This window comes from Schistocerca serialis, chromosome 11 (genome assembly GCF_023864345.2).
Source record: "Schistocerca serialis cubense isolate TAMUIC-IGC-003099 chromosome 11, iqSchSeri2.2, whole genome shotgun sequence".
NCBI lineage: Eukaryota > Metazoa > Arthropoda > Insecta > Orthoptera > Acrididae > Schistocerca > Schistocerca serialis.
Genome location: NC_064648.1, coordinates 154,766,465 through 154,783,345, shown reverse-complemented (window position 1 = coordinate 154,783,345; position 16,881 = coordinate 154,766,465). Strand labels below are relative to the sequence as shown.

At 39.9% G+C, this 16,881-nt stretch overlaps 1 protein-coding gene across 12 annotated transcripts in view; it reads left to right on the top strand.

The window, feature by feature from the left end:
* The first annotated feature begins 614 nt into the window (after positions 1–614).
* The window catches only part of LOC126427094 (zinc finger protein ZFP2-like), a 718,966-nt gene continuing 702,699 nt past the window's right edge, over positions 615–16,881 (top strand). For all 12 annotated transcript variants that reach the window (XM_050089289.1, XM_050089290.1, XM_050089286.1 and 9 more), the window contains exons 1-2: positions 615–684; positions 2,424–2,510. In XM_050089289.1, coding sequence (XP_049945246.1) covers positions 2,442–2,510 — 69 coding nt within the window. In that variant the 5' untranslated portion in view covers positions 615–684; positions 2,424–2,441. The remainder of the gene's footprint in view (positions 685–2,423; positions 2,511–16,881) is intronic.

Sequence of the window (16,881 nt, the reverse complement as noted above, 5' to 3'; positions counted from 1 at the left end):
CATGCGTTCCACATTACACTTCAAACCATGAGACTCTCTGTTTTCGTTAGTAGTATTATTTTTAAAATTTAGTAAGTATGGCATATTTTTCGGAATATTGTTTTAGTTGAAGTTTTGTTATATTGCCGATTCGGTGAATAATTTTTTTAAAAAATTGTGTAACCACAGTAGCCATAAATACTGTACACTTATTTACAATTTCGAAACCATACTTTCAACTATTAAAAAAATTAATAAAAAACATATAGTTTCCCATACGACTTTGATGACCGAGCGAGGTGGCGCAGTTATAGCACAATGAACTCGCATTCCGGAGGACGACGGTTCAAACCCGAGTCCAGGCCTCCTGATTGTGTTTCCAGTGACTTCCCTAAATCCCTTCACGCAGATGCTAGGACGGTTCCTTTGAAAAGTCACGGCCGACTTCCTTCAGCAACCTTCCCTTAATGCAATGGGACTGATGACCTCACTGTTTGGTCCCCTCCCCCAAATTAACCAACAAACAACTTTCATTTCTCTACGTAGCAGATATGCAGCTCTGATTCCAAGAATGTTAGAACGACTTCCGTGATAGGTTCTTTCTTCCGCATTTACTAACTTTGACCACAGTAGCAGATGGCAGTAGAGTTTAGCAGTTCGTATCGTGCTTTTGTAGGGAATTGCGTTGCATTGTCCGTCTAATATGTAAGTGCTTTGGTGAGAGGGACAGGAAATCAAAAAAAGGCGCATATTGAGTCTGGTACTAAGCCAGTACTTAATTTTAGTTATTATTACAGCTAACTGTCTCAAATGAAGTAGTTTGCCAATGCCTTGTAATGATGCTATAATAACTGTTCGTATAATTATTATATTGGTTTCGTGTCGTTTATTGGGCACATTAGATCCATAAGTTTGTTCCGCATTAATTGTTGTATCAACTCTAGTTATGGTTTGAGATAGCCTTAGAATTTCATAAGTAATTATTTCAGGTTATGTGTATTAGAACAAAGCACTTGTTATTTTCAGTGAGCTTGTGTTTCCGCATTGCGAGCAGGAGGTGACTAGTGATTAGACAAACATATTAGTGCACACATTACGTACCTGTGCTGTTAGTCAATTACGAAAAAGACCAGATCGACGTGTGTGTATGTGTTGTGCTTGCTGTTTTCGTCCTGTCCGGTAAAATTGCTAAATGTTTCCCGTGATTTAGCAAAAGAACCGCCTGAAAGTTTGTGTTTCCTGTAACTACCGGAAAAGTGTCTGTATGCTGTGGTAGTTAGAGAAAGTTGAGGTCCATGTAAAATACTTTCTGATTGACGAAAAAAGGCCCTTGTGAATTTCACACACCCTCTGCATTCATATCGTTATATTGATTTGCGTTGTGCATGCGACCTTCGCTAACAATATTTGTAAAGGAACGACTAGGAACAGTAAGAGTTTACTGTAATCTGATCTGTAGTTCGCCCGGGTTGTAGCGCAAACAGTTGTACCGCCGATACACGAGATTTGTTAGCACACGTTAATACAGAGTATCAGAGATTTTTAATGTTGGGATGAAAGAGAATGCTGTAGAGAGAATTCATTGTGTTGTTTTCCATGGATTTTCAATGTGCCTACGTGGTCCATAGTTCAGTAAATAGTGTTAACTGCTGTTTGTAGTAATGTACACGTTTAAAACTGTGGAAGGATATGGGAAATGTAATTGACTCTGTAAGGCCTAAAGGGTATGTGTAATTGCCACCGACAAAAGCATCACAGAACATTGTCATGGGTACTCTTATGAGAAAGTAATTTTGCTAAGTCTTGTTAGACAAATTTAATCGGTATTAAATCTTGACAGTCAAGAATGATTTATTTTTCTATGCAACACGGAGGCAGCAGTGTGTGTGTTTTAGTGACTGGGTAAAGATTCCAGCGTTGCTGTATACTGGGTGGATAACGTTGAATATGACTCTATAAGGAAACAGTTGTTAAAAATACATACTAAATGGACTGTAAAAAAGAAAGTTCTGTCTGTATAGGTGGATTTTCATGTTGTGCTTCTCTAAATACCATGAGCAAATGTGTGTTTATAGATTGATTGAAAGTGCAGCCAGTATGATTGAGAAATAATTCTTTTCTGTCCTTGCATACATTGCTGAGGACATAATTATAAATCTCTTAAATTGTTCTGTGTATTAAGGAATTTGCAGGATCGATTGACACGCTTCGATCCATTGTGTGTGGTTTTGTTTTCTCTCAAATTGAATTTTGTTTTCCATTAATGACAGTGAGGCTGCAGAGTCCTCATAACCAGCAAGTTGTAAATCAGTTTTTTATCAGGTTCTTTGTTCCTCAGCTATTTCTAAATTTTTCATATGCGATGACTCATTTGCTGCAGCCAGAAAATACTATGTCGAATAGTTGCTATGTGAACAATATCACTTCTGCTTTCTTGTTTTCAGTGGCTTAGGAGGGCAATCATGGACTGCAAGGGAACTAGTTGGCTGAAAAAAGAGAAGAATGAAGTATATGCTGAACCAGGCTCCTTGGTAAATAGCTTCTTGTATTTTTTACCATTGTTTCATTAATTTCTCTCTGCAGTGTGGTGTGTAAACACGCAGATTACATGTCCTGCTCCTTGTCAGATGAAAAATTTGGTACTGGCAGTTGGTTTTGATTCTTGACCAAATGAAGTTGTAACTTTTGGCTGTGCAACATATTGGCAATGGATTGGTGTCATGTGTATGATGCTGCTTTCCAATATTTAATTTGTTTCAAAATTTCTGTAGCTTATTGTTAGTGTGATGTTGGCATGCCAGTAGTTAATGATTACAGGTTTGTTGTCTACTAGGAAATTGTCACATGTTCTTGAATTATTGTGGTGTTAGCAATCACTTGTTACAAATTAATTTTCTACTTCGAGATTTAGTTTGGTGTGTTGTAAATGTCTAGAGTTGTTCCTTTTTTTTTAGAAAGTGGTGTTATTAATGGACACGATAAAGTTAAATATGTGTAGGACTTTACTTGCTAGAGGGCAGATGGTTTAGCTACTACTTTAAATCAGTTGTATGGCTTGCTGGACGAATTGATCAGATGCTATAATTGTGGTCAATTTTTAAGTTGACCAGAGTTGCTTTCTCAGACAAGAGGGGTATATATGTGGATTTATTGCAAAGACAATGTTTGGCAGTCTATTCGTCATGGTGCCTGATGGAGAAATTTAAACTCATGACCTACAATATTTTTTTCCTGGTGTATTATTTTGGCTATTGCTCAACTTTTTGGTTTTATACCCTCAGAGTTCTTGTTAGCAATATTACCATTCTTGTTCTGTTTTTGTTTTGTCAGTAGGTATTCAGAATCTATTAAATACAGGGGATTGCTAGGAGACCAAAAATTGTTATTGAAATCCTTTGAGGAGCTTAAATACTATTAAATGAAAGTGTAGTTGGTAGCATAATTTACAACCCTTAGAAGGAAATGGTAGTAATGCTGATACTAAAAGAATAAAGGAGTGTTACTGTTTTAACCAAGGAATGTTTGCAGTGCTCTTTAACCAGTAGATCTTCACATTACCACTCTAAATATTTGGTATCACATAAATTACTTAAATGTTACTATAATCAGAGTTATACTGTGTGGGCTCAAATATGACACATGTAACACACAACATATGCCTATGGGTTTGGTGCTCATAAAAGAAGTAATTATAGCAGAATGTCACTTCCAGCTTCTGGCAAATTAAAACATGCTAAAGTTACTGTTAGAGCTCACTTCTTGATTCAGTATTTTTGAGAATAGGATTTTGAAGTTTCCAGTGTGTGGCCATCAACATTTTACAGAGAATTCTCTCCTCATTGAGCTTGTTTTGAAAATATATCCTTAATTTCTTTCTTCATCAAAGTGCTGTAATTAGTTTTTTGTAGCTAGATCAAAACACTCATGTGATACTGTAAAGATGTCATTTGCTCTGAATCATTCATCTTGAGAGTTTCTCTAGAAGCAGTGAAAACACAAATGTATACCGATGCTAGACAATGTCATGTTATAAAAGTAGCCTTGACAGGCTTTTGTTAGCGTCAACTGCCAGTCTGCGTCAAGTAGGACCTTCCTCACCCCCCCCCCACCCCACTTACCTTTCTTTCTATGAACTTGGTGTGTCTAGTGTCCTGCTCATATTCAGGATGTTCACTCTTCTAGTGGTATTGTAGGTCTTCCATTGATCTCAAAATGTAAGCAGTTGGTAAAGGCAAATAGCAGCAGATTTAGCACACATGCGTTTGGTGTTATAATCTTCTCTTATCACTTCTTTTTGGAACAACTGCAGAAGTGAGGACTACGTTCCACCTTCATATCATGTGTTACATCTGTATTGTAAGTGTATCTGTTTGTCCACTTGCTCAAAGCTATGTAACTGAGCAATTGCTGTTCAAGCTTTTCATGTGACGTATCTGAACTGGTCCAATGGTGACAAGCAAGACTGGGTTGTCGATAACTCAGTTGCCTCTGTTATGTTTTCCAAAGAACAGAGAAAGTAAAATCAAACATGGAAAATGTCAGGATAGAATAATGATATACAAAGGATACATTCCTACTCAACACATTTGAGAAGGGCTTTGGTTGCAGGTAGGTAGAATGAATTGACTGCTAAATATTTAAGCTTTTGGACAAAGTCAATTATATGAAGTACAGAACACTAGGGCAAGGACACATCTAATGCAAGCAGAAATCTGTTGGAGTGAGTGATGGCGTAAAGAGGTGCTGTGGGGTGGGAAGTGAGGGATAGCAGATGGTGTGCTGCCTGTGGGATTGGTAAAGGACATGGGGGGGGGGAGGGGGGACAATAGGGCTGCTAGGTGCAGTGTTGGGATGCTGTATGGGACATGGGGGGGGGGGGGGGGGGGGGGGGGAGGAGAAGGAGTTGTGGGTAGGTGTGTGCAGTGCCCAGTGCTAGAATGAGAGCAGGGTAGGGAATAGGTGGGGTCGATCATACAGACTAGTGAACGATGAGGCTGGGGGGGGGGGGTTATGGGGATGAGTGATATGTTGTTGGAAGAGCTTCCATTTGCACAATTTAGAGAAGCTTGTTATATGCATGCATTTTTTAATGTGATCACAAAGAGAGATGCTCTTATGGGACACCATCTTCAGCCCGTTACAACCTAGTGGTGGTGATGAAAGAATTTGTAGGTGTTCAAGGTTGATTTTTTTCTGATACAGTGTTATGGGGAAAGGAAATATAAGGAGACTCGACCAGTTAAGAATATTGGGAAGCAAGGTGGTTTGAAGGAATATGCTAAGGATCACACTGAGGCCAGCACAGCCTAAATTCCCTTTCGAATCTTTTCCCAGAAACGCATCTCTCGTGACTTGTCTTGTCAGTCACAAATACATAAGCGTCAGATTCCACCCATCTGCTTCGACCCATGACGTCACAAATATGGGGGAAACTACCATACACTATGATTCTAATATGGCGCCTATGATTTTACGTAAACATGACCACTAAACATGAAAATACAATTAAAAACTAACACACGTGTTCCACAAAAAACCTAATGAAACTAACGGGACAAACATGGGAAACTGGGGATTTTTGGGTTGAGACAAAGTAAATAGAAACAAATTTAGACACACACCACCATACTAAACCACACAAAATGCCAAAAAAACCGACAACACAAAACTCCCCAAATTCCACTAAACACAATATACTCTGGAATCAGATACATCCCTTGATGATGTACACTCTTTGACATAAAACTTGACCGGCGGCAGGCCGCTTCAGAGGCTAAGTCCGCGCCGATCGCGACATGGGACAAAAAAACTGGCCAACTCGCTAATTCTCTAAGTCCGGTTATCTGCACAATCTGGCAACACTGTAGACTGCGGCACTTCCTGGAGGAAAACTTGTCCCATGATAGAGAAACTCTAGTCTGATTACGCCTGTGGTCTAGCGGTAGCGTGCGTTGTTTCTGTTCATAATGTCAGTGGATCGAGAGCAGCTGGCATAAAATATTTTTATAGCCTCTTCTGTCTGAATGCTGAAGACGTGAATGTAATGGTAGCGCAGATTCAATCTATTTCGCTTTGTGACACACCGATATCAAAATTTTATCCAGTAACGATTTTGCGGCAGATTTCCTGCAGACTGTCCTCCTCTGGACGCCGTATGCGGCAAAGCTCCGGGATCCATTTGCTGGCTACTGGCAGCGGCCGTGGCGACAGCAGCGGCGCTACACTCCCCCGTTCTTTATCGAAAGCGCCTGCTAACGCTCATCGCTTTTGATGATTTAAAACGCTTTATTATTAAATGTTGCTCCACAGAAAATTTCTACAATTTCCATTCACGCTCAAAAGCAACGGAGACAGACGCCCTGATTAGTAGGCGGGTATTATATTACATTAATCGGCAAGAGCTGAGTATGGCCCGAAATTAATTTTATAGACTGGGACGAAATTAAACCACCTCACTACATTCGATGAATTTATAAATGCTTCATACCTCGTTTCTTTTCCTTTCAAACTCAATTATTTGTGCAACTTTTGGTCAATGTTTGGATGTTTTCGTCAAGCCAGAGTGAGCGTCTGTGGTGTAAAGTGTATTACAGTTCTTGTTTCATTCCTTATGGTAAGTCTATGCGATAAACTGTGTGAATACCTTGCAATGCCTGCTCTGTAGCAGTGCAGGAACACTGCACATTTGGAGTTCCATGTATGGGTTCATGAAGTATTTATTGTTGATCGGAAGTGATAGTTAAGGTCATCAGATTTAAACCAGAAAAATTTGTCGTTTTGAAGGTTTCAGAGAACGGAAAGGAATTGCTAACGCCGGTGTTAGAAAAGTCTACAGTTAAATGCTATTGCAAAAATTTAGAAGAAGGGAACTACATTAATGAACATGTGCACTTCATAAACAACCTTCTGACATGTTAGACCTATATGACGAACAAAGCTCAAATTTATATCGTTGACAGTCGGTTTGAATCTTTTCAGGGTCTATTTTACAGTGAAGCACCTTGGAATTCGCAAAGCAGAAATCCATGATATTAACTTAATTTACTAAGTCGAAATCGGACGAAGATTGATGTTTAAAGGCATTCTTCAGATTTCGCATAAGAAATTTTTACTAGCAGTTTGCAACTCCATTAATTAAAATGGAAAATAAAAGGTTGTACTCAGCGGCTTCTACCGTGATTCGAACTGCTATGTCTTATAGTACAAGTACTGCAACGCACAAGGGAACCTCTGAGCTAACGACACACTGGCGGCCAGAGGCAGAATATAGTCACTGCGATGTTGCCTGAGCCTCAAAACGCAACCTTAAACACACGAACAGAGGAGGTGGAGATTACTGTTTTAACGTCCCGTCGACAACGATGTCATTAGAGACGGAGCACAAGCTCGGATTAGGGAAGGATGGGGAAGGAAATCGGCCGTGCCCTTCCTAAGGAACCATCCCGGCATTTGCCTCAAGCGATTTAGGGAAACCATTGAAAACCTAAATCAGGATGGCCGGGCGCAGGATTGCACCGTCGTCCTCCCGAATGCACACACAAACAGGTGTTACTTATGTGAAGAACGCCGTTCTTGGAGTCCAGAAATTAAATATACTTTCTAATTGTGTCATCTTGCAGTGGATTATTCTTGCAGTGGATTATATCGTACGAGTCTTCGATGTGGAAAACGAATGTCAAGTGAATTTAGCGAGGTAACGCCGACCTACACCCGGAAGTAAATGCACTATCAGAGTGTTGACAAATACTTGCTACGACGCTGCCATTTCTAGGCTCTCTGACGAGGCAGCTCTTCAGCGAAATGCTTGCCGTGATTCTCCGATACGGTTCTTCAGAGTGGAGACGCGCGCGCAAATTTGGTTTTTATGCAGCGTTCTCCCCTGATGGTTTCTGACGTCGCCTTCTGGGCTATGTATACATATGACATATTCAATTATCATTAATCCAGAATGATACAAGTTTCAGCTTCCGGTGTGGAAGAAGGCTGTTGACGCCGACATTATATCATTTCAACGTAGGGAAAGCAAAACGGATCATTCAATGTTTCTCATTCAACATAAAGCATGTGAGATAATTTTCCGTAACGTTCATAATCATCTAAAAATACAAACGAAGTAAAAATACACCGGAAGCTTATTCGAATTGAATATAACGCTTTGCACCTCGATGTCGAATTTGTCCACTTGCAATCTTTTGCAGCATACACACAGAATGTCATGATTACCACGAGAATGAAGAAATATGTTGGTAAGGATGGAAGCAAGAAGAGACGCAGTCAACAAATATTCTATTCCTCATGGCATTCATTTCATTTGACACGTAAGAAGAGGTAAAGCGGGAATTTACTTTCGTTAACACGAAAGATATGCCGCACATATTGATAACGAGGAAGTCTGCATCTTCATACGTTTCCTCCTTGAAATCTGTATGCTCTATTATATACTAAGTAGCCCGATCATTGTTTCAGTAATGTTACCCTCTTGTTTGACCCCGTAACGATGAACAGATTCCAAATGCATGTCTCCCTTCCTGGGTTGTTTTTTGTGTTTTATTGCTTGGAATTCCTGAAGCAGACCACTGTGCCTTCCCCCCTCGTGGGTTAGGTCTCAAAACTAAACCGCTTTGTATCCAATGGCATAATTTATTCAGACAGCATCAGCATAAGACTATCAAACAAAGCCTTCCATTTACAGTTGCAGCACTCTAACCAGCACTGACCAAAGTGTAATCCACGGTCATGGTCCTAAATTACCAGCTGTCTGCTACTGTAGCAAAGTCCGTACTACACTGTCGATTCCGCAGCACTATTTTATCTGGTAACACTGTGTAGTTGCACAGTTGTGCTACCAGGTCTGTCCTCACACTGTCAACTTTATGTATCTCACATCTCCTGTAGCGTAGATCACGAGGAGCCGAAGTAAATGAGTGTATTCTGCATGACGTAACATTCAGTATTCCCTTCTTTCATAGCCACTCTTCATGTGCATCGATACCAAATAGGAATGCGAAAACTCTTGCGAGTGAGAGAATGACAATAACAATCGTAACAAGAACAAGCAAATAATGAATGATGTTTATTCCAACGCAGAACGAGAATGGCTTTAAATATAAAAATCTGTATCTATATCTATATCCATATCTATTGATCTTTGAGTTGGCACAATGCAAATATATTCTTAGCATTTAGTTACTGAATTTAGTTCTGGATGTTTGCAGAGAAAAGGAAAAGTCGGTACTTCTCGCTAGTGTAATATAATGTGAACCAGCAACTACCCTTTCCTTAGAACACGACTCAAGCAGGTCCTAAAGTAGGTAGCAAGGCACTGCTGCATTCTGTTCCCTGACGTTGCTCTGATGACGGTTAATGCAGATAGTTCCGATTATGAAATACAAAACGTATTGCAGGTTAGTTCCTAGGATAGTAACATTAAATTTGCGTTGTAGACGGCACATGAACGTGACGACTATCCATATTACTCATCAATATAAAAAGACAATATTTAGGGAATTTAGCAGGATTACTCAAAATGAATTCTGAAATTGGGTGACTGACTGCACAGGTGCTAAACGTCGTCAAGAGTATACGATGTCCTAATCGCATTAGGAATATGAAGATCGTCTTCGACAGCTCGCAACTTTCACATTGCTATCTCCACCCTACTCCAGACAGCCCTCGGTGGAGTTGCACTAAGTTGCCGATGTTATGGAAGGCCTTCAAACCGACAACAGACCACATATTGAAAAATACAAGCGAATTCTCTTGCAGCGTAAGCTTATTGTAACTAATCTAAAAATTATTGGAGAGGAACATTGTCCTATTCAAAAAAAGTAAAATGTTACACACTGTTGACGTCAAACGGACATTATCTATGTCCTGTCTTGTGTCCTACTCATCTATAATATCAAGTGTACTACGAAAATGATTATATATAATGGATGATAGGGTAATGCATTGATACCAGATGGTGGGGGCCAGCCGTTGTGGCCGTGCGGTTCTAGGCGCTTCAGTCTGGAACCACGTGACCGCTACGGTCGCAGGTTCGAATCCTGCCTCGGGCATGGATGTGAGTGATGTCCTTAGGTTAGTTAGGTTTAAGTAGTTCTAAGTTCTAGGGGACTGATGACCTTAGAAGTTAAGTCCCATAGTGCTCAGAGCCATTTGAACCATTTGAACTATTTTACACAAAGTGACATTAAAAATTAAAGTTATTCACGAGCAGCTAGTTGAGAATATGTATGAACATTAAATGACACGACGAACTGAAATAATATGACGAAGAGTTCAGCGCTCACTGGGAATAGAGCCCCACACATATCGTTGTTGACTACACACAGAGACGTCAGCTACCGAATTTTTCTCCACCAGCTGCTCAGAATAGCATCTTGAACTTACAGTCATCTCGCAAATAGTTCTGTGTCTCACTGGGAGTTAAAAACGTCAGATATCGTTAGTGTTGACAACGAATGAAAATACATTAAAAATCAAAATTATTATCCAACAGCAGATAGGTGTTCTCATGATAGAGCTTGATAATACATAATTAAATCTTTAGTGCCGGGCCAGGATTCGATCCCATTCACGCGTAATATGTGAAGGTGTTGAGGAATCTGAAGTTTTGAACAAACAACAAATTGTAGCCGAGCTGTATTGCCACGAAGGGATCAAATTCCGCGTTAAGGGCGGTCTGAGTTGCATTCCCAGTTTAGAACCAATTTTATCGACATACAGAAGCTCAAATAAAAGATGGAATAAGTGTCCTGTGACCATACATAGCGTTTGTGTCGTCACTTGAAATAAATAACTGGTATAAGAAAGGTTACTGGGGATAGAGTTTCTACATGTCGCCACTCCAGACTTTATTGTGGTTCAACCTACCGCCTACTTGGTAAAGAAGGAATATCATCTTTAATGTGAATTTTCAGACCACGCACCCATTATATCTCCTCACTTGGTGTAGCCAGGAGAGAATGGAATCTGTCTCTCCCTATCTAAAATCATTGACGGAAGTGGGAATCGAACCCAGACCATAGGTATTACAACCTACCATCCGTCCAACAGACCACGAAATCCTCTTCTCTGCGAGTCATTTTTCTATCGTAACGCAGTTGCGCCACACTGGATGAGTATTCTGACACACAGGCTCCCTGTAGTAATTTGCAGCACGTTCAGTAAATTCATTTACTTGGTTGACCGAATCACCATGAACTAGCTGCCTCGGCTACCCAGTGCATACATTCGACTATTTTGTAATCACAGAAATAAAATCACGTAACTGCCACCTACACACAACTGCCAACAGTGTAGGATGCAGAAGTTTAAATAGGAAGTGTTCCTTTCCACTTGAGCTATTCTATTGCGCTATCTGTTACTAGAAAACGTCGTTCAGTCCAAAAGAAAAGCTGTAACTGTTTGTCTCTCAGAAATCAAGACCTGGCCATATGCATAATCTCACAGTGCTGTGGAATCCAAAAGTTCTGGAGGAATAGTTACCGAGCTCTGGAGCTGCTGTAGCTACGGTCAGCTTGTAGCATAGATAAGATGTCGCGAGTTCGAATACATTCAGCGCTACATTTTTTAAAACGCAATTCTGCTCTCTGCTGAAGGTATCAATCTAATGGAACTTTGAACATAATTCCCTTCACTTCTCAACCCAAAGTAGTCGCATGTGGAAAAAGGGCTAACTACTGTGACATTTTGTTCTATTCAGGTTTAATAGACAGCAGGCAGCAGATGCATCTCGAAGATGTGCAGGGAGAGCGCATCGTGCCATAATACGTCAGAAAAGTATTTTTTATATTAGCCGTCGTGTGGTAGTGATATTTTATTCTTCTTCAAACTTTGTTTGACAGCTTTAACTCAGAACAAGTTCTCTACATGCATGTTATCAGTAAACTGCATGTGCATTATCAGACTGTCATAGGTAACATCTGAGAATTCGCATATATCGTTGATTAATTTCTCTCTCATGTTTACTATTGTTTTAACAACACTAAAGGAAACCTTACGAAAATTGTCCACTGTATTATAAGAAATGAAATAAAACTAACCATGGTAACCTTACGACGAAAGTATCTGTAAACAAGCATGCCTCTGTCGACACGAATTAGTAAAATACTACTCACTTAGATTTTGATTGGGTCTGTGTTTAATTGGTATGCTGTGTCATACTCAAGAGGTATGCAAATGTGGCATTTCATAAATATAGTTACGTATTCCTAGAAACCCAAAATTTGCTTGTCAGCAGCGGAAAGAGGCCTTACCTGTTGTGCAGCATTGTAAGTTTTTCAACATTGCACTATGAGCTGAAAGCATTTTCTTGCGATTTCCTTATTGATGTTTGATCTGACTGCTTGTAGCTCTTTCACAGAAGGGATAAAAACGTTACAGTCAGTGAGACTGGAACTGCGAACCGTAACAGACGCTTTTTCACAGCTCAGCACGTTACCACAGAGCTGGCGAGGAGGTATGGGTCTTAGCTTCCTATTACGGGGGCAATAGTAACTAGAACTCGTAAACCGCTATTTGAATGTCGAGATTAGTTGCGGTTTCCACCTGCAACGACCTTCCTGGGCTGGAAACCGTAAATTTTCAATCTTTTGTTACCCTGCAAGCGATAATAACTCGGATTATTCAATGGAAATGACAGGTAAATTCAAGTGAACTTTGAGGCTTAATTCCGTGCACACCAGGAAGTAACTCGTCGATCACAGAGTTGCCAAACATACGTTGCCTTGTTGCCAAATCTCAGTTACAGTACCAGCAGGAAGAAGACGAACCGATGTGATCCTACAGCGGTCTGGGAAGTGACCATAGCTGGTGTCTCCAAGTCACGGCTGCTACGGCCTGGAATACGTAATGCGTCTGATTCGCTTTCTGTAACTAGGTTTAGGGACTGGAGCGTAGTTACTAATAATACTCAGAACTGACTGCAAACTGAGCATCATAAATCAGTAACTCTCATTGTTGTTTTTATATTTCTTTCGTAAGTGTACTCAAAACTAAGAAAGTCATTCACAGGCGTTTTTGTGCCTCGCCGATAGTCGAGCACAACATACAAATAAAAATAAAAAAGAATGTGTGTGTGTGTGTGTGTGTGTGTGTGTGTGTGTGTGTGTGTGTGTGTGTGTGTTTGTGAGAGAGAGAGAGAGAGAGAGAGAGAGAGAGAGAGAGAGAGAGAGAGAGAGAGAAATAAAAAGCAATGAGAGAGAGTGTAAAAAATTGTTGTAAAGAAATTGAATCAAGGTATTTAAAGAAATCTTTCATTAAAATGACACGTTCCATATCATTACGAAATGTCGTATTCATGATCTATGGAACAAGAGTTAATCTAATGTAATCTAATCTAATCTAATCACATCATATTGATGATTAGCCATGAAGAGTCATGAATTACCGAAATTTTGGCCAATACCAGTAACCAAATCTAAACTAGAAAATAAAAGACGACAATTTTTGTAATAAACCGTAACTCCTATCAAGACCCTTTCGTCCCTGTTATCGAACCACGAAAGATGTCTGATATACCTCCATTCTGAAGTAACAAAGTGCGCATGCATTTAAAGATGAAGTGCATGATGTGAAGTTCTGTGACGGAGATACGAACCCAACACGTAATCCGATTGTTAACTAAGAAAAATCAAATGTTACGTATCAGTTTTTCTTACGAGCCGCTAGGTGTCTGAATCTAAAATAAGGATACAAACTTTTGTGCCTAAGCGACAATCGAACTGCACACCTACCGTGCATCCACGACTATAGCTTAAGTTTCAGTTGCTTACTCATGAACAGTAAGATGTGTGCGTGTTTGACCAGAAATAACGACACCTGTTGCCATTGTTGGAAACACATGAACAGATATTGAAATTGCGCGTTAATTTTCACTAGCAGGTGGGTGTGCACTTGATAAAGCTAGAAATGAAATTATGAATATTTTTGTACTGGATCAGGTTTCAGACCCATATACTTACCTTTGGAGGAGACCTAGAGAAGATTGCAGTCTTGGGAAAAGGAACGAAATGACTGAACTATACTGTTCCGAGAGATTCAGATCCTCGAAAGAGGAGATACGAATTCGAATCGCAGTCCAGCACCAAATTTTTAAACGTCTCTAGTTCAATCAAGTACAAGTAAAATAAGAGCCCTGTCCCTTTAAACGGCTATCGGTTCATCAAATAAAATAAAATTTTCTAATGTAAGTAAGCTTACTGGCGATTGTATTTCTGTTTACCATGACTTCCGCTGTGTCATTTCCCAACGTAAACCGGCTCTGCCCAGTTGGTAATGAAGGAACGTGATGTTTAATGCGGATTCTGGATTATAACGTCTTTCTCTTGAGGTTACCAGAGGTAAAATAAATCTGTTTGTGCCTCTTAAAAGTAAATGCCTGAACCCACGCATTGCACCTGTGATAGCTCGTTCCACCAAACCATTGTGGCCACATTACCCAGCCCCAAGAGTGTGCTGTAACGGATGATGTGCTTAGCTTACAAAATTAGTCACGGTGGAAAAAATGCGAGTCTATTAAATGGTCGAGTAGAAGCAAGCTTCTGACGCAGAGATTATGCTATTCTCATGTCATCAGGATGTAAAGACTCTTCTAGGCATCATAGGCTGGATGTGAAGCCATTTTGATTTTTCACAAATTCAGCAAATTTCTTAGTTCGAGAAAATCCACTGTGAAGTGTGAAGTTGCCGGATAATTCGATTATTACTGTTATTATTACTATCATTTTATTCAAACCGCTGCTGGAACACGACCGTAGTCTTCAGGTAAAACGCGAGACCAGCTAATATGACGTCTGGCGACCCAAAGCACATATCGACAAAATATTTATCGCCCCTTTCCTCTCGGTGCTGAAGCTATGAGTGTAATTCAAGCGAATCTACAATATCATATTAGCTGGTCTCGCGTTTTACCTCAAGACTACGGTCGTAGTCAAGAGTAATGTACTAAGACTGGAGTCAAGACTTCCTCTGGGAAGTGCCGCAGTCTACATGTTGCTAGATCGAGCATATTGCCAGACATAGAATTCTGAGAGGAGCACGACTGTATTGTCCACCTTACGTGAACGACTCGGCGGTCAATTTTTTGGTCTGAGACTGTATCTACAACACATATTGCACGCTGAAGACCCAGAAGAATTAAAAAAAAAAGTAGTTTATGAGAGCAACGTTAACCATAGTGTTCGAAATATTCATAGTATTGTATACGTGTGTGTAAACGCCTTCCAATGACCACTCAAGAAAGACAAGAATACACAGTCTAGCTCCAATATTATAAATATGCCTCAGTTTGTGGATGAACTCACTTAGGTTGATAATAATTGTGAAAATTTAGCAGCACTGTACCCATTGGGGTTAAACTCGTTTTCAACCAATGATTCCCACAGCTACAAGGATACTACTTGTGATACCTCTTAGACAAAATACTTAAGCAGTGTTATCAGACGAAAAGATCAACCTGACACAAACTGTGGGAAGTTTGTTTTACAACCTTCGTACCTGGATATTCAGCTTTTTCCTATTTGAGATATCTGTGATTGTTGCTGCTTAAGACGATTTAAGCAGAAACTAAATTCCCTCAGTTTCGACAATGTTTAAAGAAATCGTCTTATTGGCACTAAATCGTGGTTTGTGAATTGTTTACCGGCCGTACTCTGCCGTATTTTGCCGGTTGGAAGGCAAAAGCTTACTGACAAATTTCACACAGAAATTACTGTTACAGTGTACTTATGGAGCCAAATGAGTGAATTGCGTATTTTCCGGTGAGAAAGAGCACTGGCAAACAGTCTTCACTACATTAGGTTATTTAAACTGGTGTCACTCTGAGCTAGAATTTATGGTCAGCGACTAAGTGTAAGGTCAACGTTTCGGATGCGAGTTTTGCGACTGTGAAATACTTTCCTACATTATAGAAGCGAATATTAAATTTGAACTAATATTGCGAAAATTTTGTACTTGGGCAGCTTAGAATGAAAATACTTCTGTTTATTTCAAAGGGAAACAATAGATTTTCTAAAACACTGTCTGTCATACACAACTTGAAACAGGTCATGTCGACCAAATCATGTGGAAGAACTAACAGCAACGTATATCGGAAGGCAGTAAGATCTCTTGCCTTTTGGTTTGTCAGTACTCGATAGCCATTTCTAGGCGAAAGTAAGTGAAGAAAGGCAGTGCGTTTTTGTTACCAAGTAACGTCTTCGTCAATTACTTTAGTTTTAAAGTAATCTACGAGTAATTGCTGGTGTTTGATATTAACATGAAAAGGATTCCATAGACAGGGAAAGAATCTGTTCATGGGAAACTACATCTATAGTGACCAAAAGGCATTAAATGATGTTCAAGCAATTGTGTTACAGCAGCGGTATGAATAAAATGATATTAATAATAACAGTAATAATCGAATTATCCGGCAACTTCACACTTCACAGTGGATTTTCTTGAACTAAGAAATTTGCTGAATTTGTGAAAAATCAAAATGGCTTCACATCCAGCCTATGAGGCCTAGAAGAGTCTTTACATCCTGATGACATGAGAATAGCATAATCTCTGCGTCAGAAGCTTGCTTCTACTCGACCATTTAATAGACTCGCATTTTTTCCACCGTGACTAATTTTGTAAGCTAAGCACATCATCCGTTACAGCACACTCTTGGGGCTGGGTAATGTGGCCACAATGGTATGGTGGAACGAGCTATCACAGGTGCAATGCGTGGGTTCAGGCATTTACTTTTAAGAGGCACAAACAGATTTATTTTACCTCTGGTAACCTCAAGAGAAAGACGTTATAATCCAGAATCCGCATTAAACATCACGTTCCTTCATTACCAACTGGGCAGAGCCGGTTTACGTTGGGAAATGACACAGCGGAAGTCATGGTAAACAGAAATACAATCGCCAG